Below are 7135 nucleotides of genomic sequence, written 5' to 3'. Positions count from 1 at the left end.
TTGCCACCGTTGCCTGCCAGTATCTCTCCCTGGATCGACTCCAGTCCGTGTGCAGTGCAGTGCACTCTTGGCCGGCCCGCCACGCTCTCCAAGGGATTCTGTTTACACCATGTTTTGAAAAATGGGGTTTGTAGTCTAGAGAGGAGAAGGCAACATCGCTGTGAAGGCTGCCACAGACCCATGGGATGGAAATGCTAATGCTTTGCCCGGCGTCTCAGAGATGTGATGGCCCAAAAAGTGTGTGAAGTCTGTCATGAATTTTCAGTGTGGCTCCAAGAATATAGAGTACTTTTTATTGCATTTAGAGTGATAACCCATTTTGTTGAGTTTTTCTTTTTTTCTTTTTTTTTTGAAGGAATCTGCCTTCTGCAGTTTTTGACCCACTTGTGGTTGTTGTTTCTAGTAACGTGATGCTGAAATAGACAAAAAAAGAGACTAACATGAAGTCCCGTTGAAGCATGATGACTGTGTAGAAACAGTTGTGTGTATGTTGTGTATGCGTGTGTATTGTACACCTCACTTTTGGTGTGTTTTCATACACGCCTAGCCCCCCACCCTGCCTGTCTGTTATCTAGTTGCAGTACTCGGCCATCCCAGATACCCCCCATCCTTCCCCAGGTATACATCCGCCACAGTGTTTAAAAAAAAGAAGAAGCTAATTTTATACGTCAGCCTATATTTTAGGAAATCTTTGTTGTTGCTTGTTTAATAGAACTGTGAATATCATTGAGTTAATAATAATGATGACGCTCTTGTAATTAAATGGGTTAAAAAAAGAAGAAAGTGACATTCCTTCAACATGCCCCTCCTCCATCTTTGCTCCATCTCCCCTCTGCTCCAGTTACATATTATTATTATCATTATTACAAATAAATATGTAAAAAGTATATGAAAATATAAATAAATATGTAATAACTTTTTCCTCCCTGAAAATGCCTCCCAGTGTTGTTTTTCCTGATCTATACTCTGTGGCTTTGTATCAGTGATTCCAGCCCCTACTGGCTCTGAAATGTAGCCAATCACATTACACGATATTAAGCCATACTCGGTAGATGTTTTCCTAGCCAGGTGGAGCAGATGGTTTGCAAGACGCAGAGGTCCGGATGCTCTGTCCATCTGCCTCAAATGCACACTTGTTCACCTATCCTTGTAGATTTAAATGGATGCTGAGCTGAAACACTGTCTGATACATGCATGTGAAGCCTTTGAAAAGCTATGAAAAACCCACATTTTTGGGAGGAAGATTAAGGTGTCAGTGTGTGGCTGGCTGCTGTGCCCCCACCGGACAGGTGGATCCCTGCCTAATTGCCTATGTCTCCCAGGCCTCCCTGCTCCAGTAATTTCCCAGCACCACAAATTACAGTGTGTCACCGTGGGGGCACCAGGGGTGTAAACTGGGTCACGCCACCTGAGATTAAGAAGCTACGAGAAGCGGTCAAATAGGCTTCTTGTCACCACTCTAACAGTACGTTTCTGTCCTAACACCCTCGGCCGTGCACTGATGCTTGGGAAAGGTGTAATACATCTGCTGAATTCCATCTGCAGATTTGTTATTTTTGACTTCCATGCTTTGTCAAACTGGAACTGCTGAAGGCTTCAGGCTGAAGTGGGAGAAAAGCCGGGAATAGAAGAAAGGAAAAAAAAAAGGTTGTGCACAGTACATGCATGAACTTGAGTCAAAGCTGATGAGAGGTCAGTGAAGGTGATGGTGAAATTATACTTGCACACAGCATCTGGTGCTTTATCATCCTTACCTCATTTCAAGTCAAACTGGAAGTACATCTTGCATAATGTTCCTTTGAATTGTGTTGCATCATTATCAGATCAGTTCATGATGCTACAGTTTATCCCTCTTGGTGTAAGCTGTCATAGGTATGTATTGAACATAGACTACAAGAGAACTTGTAAGTCAGATAAATATCTGTATTGCCAAAGAAGTCAAAACGGAAACAAAAATGTCTTTTAACAATACAGCTATGCTAGCAGCTCTGTGAGGCTGTAGGCTACTTGGACTGAATGCTAATGTCACGATGACAACGCTAACATGCTGATGTTTAGCAGGTTTGTTTATCATGTTCACCATCTTTGTGTAGCATGTTAGCATGGTGACATTTGCTAATAAAAACATACAGCTGAGGGGAATGTGATTAATTTTGCAGGTATTTAGCCAACCTTACAACATTTTCTGCCAACTTGTAGATGGGTTGCAAAAGTTAAAATGTTAATGTGCTGGTGGTGCTACAGGAAACATCAGGGGATAAACAAAATCATTAGGATTCATCCTCTGGGGACCATCAATGTCTGTACAAAATCTCATGGTAATCCATTCAATAGTTGTGGACAGACGGACCTTCCCACAGTGCCACGCTGCTGGTGTGGCTAAAAATCGTTTAGTGTTGGTTCTGTTTTCTACCTTTAAACCTGGATGAAGAAATTTGACTTGAACCCTGTGACCCAGGTTGAATTTTACTAATCAAGGGAAACTTTCTGGATCGCACAGGGTTGGTGCACATGATCACACAGTGTGATCATGTGCAGCTCTAAGAAAGCTCAGTCTCTTAATTAACCTGATAGTCTTAAGGAGTCCTGTCCAAAGGCCTCCATGCTAATCTGCTGAGTCCACAGTGGCCAATGAGGCCATTCTGCCTGTTTAAACTAGATGAATGGGTACAAAAGAAAGTATTCTTTCTGTTGAGACGTGTCCTCTATCATATCTACTGTACTGGATGACTTTGCAGTCAGTTTGTAATCGGTCCCTCCTGTGGGGACCCAGCTCAGTGCTGAGGTCAAACTCAGGTTCGTCTGCTCTGTTACAGTTTGTGTCCCTGTCTGTCTCTCTTCTTCACTGAGTTGAACATTTGTTTTTCTTTACAGCCTGTCAAACATGCTCACACCCTTTAGCATCTCTCCCAATCTCTCACTCACAGCCATACCATCTCCAGGACAGGTGTTTTCACACAGAGGCTGCTGCAGCGTGAGCCATTTTTGGGGCACACTGAGCACATTCCCCTTGCCTGTGGGATACAGTAGTGAGAAAATAGCCCATAACTGAGAGCGAGTCTAGGCAGGCCACAAGCCACTACAAACGTAATGGAGACATTATGGTCCCACCAGGAGATGGAGAGGGAGCAAATGACTGCGCAGCTTCAGTTCATTCAAGGACAGACAGGTGGTCAAAACAGTAAAATATCCGCAGATGTTGGACCCCTCACAGTCCTCCTCACTGGGTACCACATTCAGCCACTAAACCCAGGATGGAGGTTTGCCTACTTTGCATTTTCTCTGTATAGTGAGTAAAAAGACTTTTTCATCAGAGAGATTTACAAAAAATATAATCAGGTAATATAATATAATTAAAAACAACTAACAAAATTAACAAATAAAATAAAAATGGCTACAAAAATAAAACAAAAAATAACCATAGAATAGAATGAAAATACATAGCTATATCAATAATTAAAATAAAAAATAAACATAACAACCTAATATAAATCAATACATAAAATAAAAAATAGCAACAAAATACAATAAAATACAGTATAAGTACAAATAACTCACTAAAAATAAATACAATTAACTAAAAATGATTTAACTCAAATCAAATACAAAAGCCAACTTACTAACTAAATAAATCACAATACAATAAAATAAGTAGCTAAAATAAAATAGAATAAATTGATACAATTCTTAAATCCTTTATAAATATAATCCTACAGGCCTACAGTAGCCTAGATAAACATAAATAGAGCATTCAGAGAAATACATTTACTCCAAACATCTCAAGGGATATTTGAGCTTTTATTTCCAGTTGAATTAATCAAACAGAAAAAAAAGCTTCATGATCACAACTATTCACACAAAGTCACAACATTTAAGTTCCGTCTGTGGAGATGAGGAGCGGATATTAGAGGTGCGGTGATGAAAATTACGCGCACTTCCGCTTTAAAAGCGAAGCTGTGTGTCTGTGAAGAGTCGCTGTGGCGATGCCGAGCCACAGACCTGCGTTCAGTTCACCGCCGGCCGGATCTCTGCTGCACAGTGCGCAGCGTATGCGCCGCCAGCACAGTGGACTAGTTTGTCAAACATATGAGTCCTGTGCGTCGCGGATTAGGATTTTAACTCTCATTGTTTCCTGTGTGACAGCCGGCGGACGGAACTTTACGCAGGGAGGCGGCAGGTGAGTCCACGAGGCTACACCTGAGGGATCATTTGAAACCAGTTTGTTTTCTCCTCCCAACTCCACTTGTTGATGGGGCACTAACAGGCCAGCCCGGCAGACACATCGCGGAGATATTCTCATGCGTAATTTGGATAAAACCCCTGTCAGACGGCAGGGCGAAGGAAGTTTCGACCTGTGAGCTCTCGTGGCAGATGGTGGTGATGTTTGGCGGCCGGTAACAGCTCTCGGCATCAGATCGCATTACACAGGCTGCTACCTGGCGAGCAGCGGCATGGGGAACCAGATGGACAAGCTGTCACATTTAAGTTACGCAGAAGTTCCCACAGTGGACCCGAACGGAGTGGACACGGAGGACGGTCCGCGGATCGGAGTCTCTTATATATTTTCTAACGACGACGACGAGCTGGAGGATGGCTGCGCGGTCGATGGCACAGTTAGGGACCCGAATCAGGAAGAGAAACAGTACGACCAGCGCGACGAGGTGGAGTGCGCCGTCTACAACAGAGATGAATGCATTTACGAGAAGATCGTCAAGTCCGCCAACCTGGAGGTTTACTCCCCGGAGAATCTACTCAACAAATGTAAAGCAGGGGACCTGGTGGAGTTTGTGGCCACCGGGCAGTTCCCGCACTGGGCTGTGTACGTGGGCGACTTCCAGGTGGTGCACCTGCACAGAGCCGAGGTGAAAAACAGCTTTTTGACAGATGCGAGTCAAGGGAGGAGGTGCAGGATTGTGAACGACTTTTACAAATTCAAAGCTCTGGGGCCAGACATGGTGGTGCAGAACGCGATGGAGCAAGTGGGCTTGAAGGACCGGGAGCTGAGCTGGAGAAACTCCGAGTGCTTCGCAGCCTGGTGCATGTTCGGCAAGAGGGAGTTCAAGATGGGTGGGGAGATACGGATAGGCAAGCAGCCCTACCGGCTGAAAATATTCATGTCCGACAAACATTCGCACGTGTTGGAGTTTCAGAGTTTGGAGGACATGATCATGGAGAAGAGGAGGAACGATCACCTGGGCAGGACAGCTGTGTTGCAGGAGCTGGCCACTCATTTCAGCCGCGTGGAGGACATAAAAAGTGAGCCGGCCGCTGACTGATGTCTGCCCTTTTGATGCTCTTCAGAATAATTGCTTTGCCAGTAGAGCAGCCTTTACCAAACATAACCTGTTACACCCTGCTTTAATCTATAGCAAGCCTTCACTCCTTCATTTGACTTTTTTAATTGGGGCACGTGTGTGGTCATCTCCACTTGGATGTTGTAATTGTGGTCCATGTTTTCACATTTAACATGTTATTGCCTTAAAGCCACAATCCTCTGACATCCTCTGATGCTTAATGGCCTTAGCAATTATGAATTCACTTATCTGAGAGAAACTTAATTGATTGAATTGGTCAGATAGGCTTGTTTGTAGCTCCAGCAGCCCCTCCACACAGAATGTATAGTTTTTATGAAAGCTTTACTCATCCGTCTCAGACTGTCATGACTCTGTACGTAGAGTGCGTGTTTCTCTATTCATAGTGTGTCCTGTTACTTGATCCTGGCGTGGTTTAACTTCATCCCTCAGCTCACCCAGACAGCAGAGTGTCAGAGCTGCTCGCCGAATACAAGAAGGATTCTTCTCTCACACCAGCACATCTGAAGAAAATGCTGTGGAGCTGGTCTGTGTTACACTGTTCAAAGTCTGTCTTAACTGTACCCAAAGGTCAAGTAAACCATCCTTGTCTCTTTTTTTTTTTTTTTTTTTCATTTCTTTCATGCACAAGAATAAGATTTAGCTCCTGCAACGCATCATTTTCTGTTTGGTTATTTAATAGAGAGTATTTAAAATGCTCGTCCCGTCGTCTTCATGTGATCTCACAGTGTTTCCTCTGTAGAGACTTTTGGAGATCTTAGTTCATAGTTTGCAGGGGTTTTTTTTTTTTAGCATGTGATTATCTGAAAATAGTAGCCTACAAAGTTACCACCGCTAATGGTAAAACAAATAGCTGACATATCGATATTTGATATTTCTCACTTACTGTCTTTAAGGAGCATGATAGTCCCTATGACTTTGAAGTAAGTGGTTGGTAGATTTTTTTTAAATTTTATTACCAAAGATACTAACCAGTTTCATCAATCTAGTTTTTAGACTACCAGGAAGCTGGGTTATAGCAAGCTAGCTTTGGGGTTTCATTTTAGGTGTGCTAGTCTCACAAAGTTAGCTCACTTTTAACTGAGGTAGCACCACTGAGCTACGTTACAGGGCAAACAACTGCTTCCTCATCAGTCAACTCTCAGAATACATGAGTTAATTCTACTGTAGAGCTGAAGGAACTGGTGGACTCATCGATTAGCTGATGGATGGAAACATAATCGACAAGTATTTTGATAATCGCTAAATAGTTTTAGCCATTTTTCATGCAAAAATTGTGAAAAACATTCACAGGTTCCAGCTTCTCCCCTGTGAGGATTTGCTGCTTTTCATTCAATCTCTGGGTTTTTGATGTTGGACGGGCAACGGGCATTTCATAGACTAAACCATTAATAAAAAAAATCAATATTGAAAATAATTGATAGGTGCAACCCTGCCTGATTCCACTATTGACAGGTTGTGATGATTCCAGGGGCCAAGAGCTGGAGAGGGCTCATACAAATTGCATTAAAATCGTAAAGGGGGTCTAAAGTAAGACTTTAGGGACTCAGACTTCCAAGTTGTGGCTGACAGGACCCAGATATGGAAAGAATTACTGCATTCAATTAAATTCAATGAAAAATAGCCTGCTGACTTTGGATGAAAAGCATTTTACACAATGACCAACACTCCTCCAAGATTGTTTCTATCAGAACTACAATGCAGCATTTTGTTTAGACCATCTGCAACCTTTAGTATTGAATTAGGACAGACCATAATATCAATAAACTACATTTGTTGTTGCATATAAATTCCACTGCAAGATTTTTGTCGGACTCCAGACA

General features: G+C 42.7%; 1 protein-coding gene across 1 annotated transcript; it reads left to right on the top strand.

Annotated features, from left to right (window-relative positions):
- Positions 1–4451: 4451 nt before the first annotated feature.
- On the top strand, positions 4452–5371 carry lratd2a (LRAT domain containing 2a). The gene has a single exon (XM_070922289.1). The coding sequence runs from the start codon at positions 4452–4454 to the stop codon at positions 5274–5276; it is 825 nt and encodes a 274-aa protein (XP_070778390.1). The 3' UTR covers positions 5277–5371.
- The last annotated feature ends 1764 nt before the right edge of the window (positions 5372–7135 follow it).

This window comes from Enoplosus armatus, chromosome 16, assembly GCF_043641665.1.
Source record: "Enoplosus armatus isolate fEnoArm2 chromosome 16, fEnoArm2.hap1, whole genome shotgun sequence".
Lineage (NCBI taxonomy): Eukaryota > Metazoa > Chordata > Actinopteri > Centrarchiformes > Enoplosidae > Enoplosus > Enoplosus armatus.
Note: the sequence above shows the minus strand (reverse complement) of the source record. Positions and strands in the feature narration are given on the sequence as shown.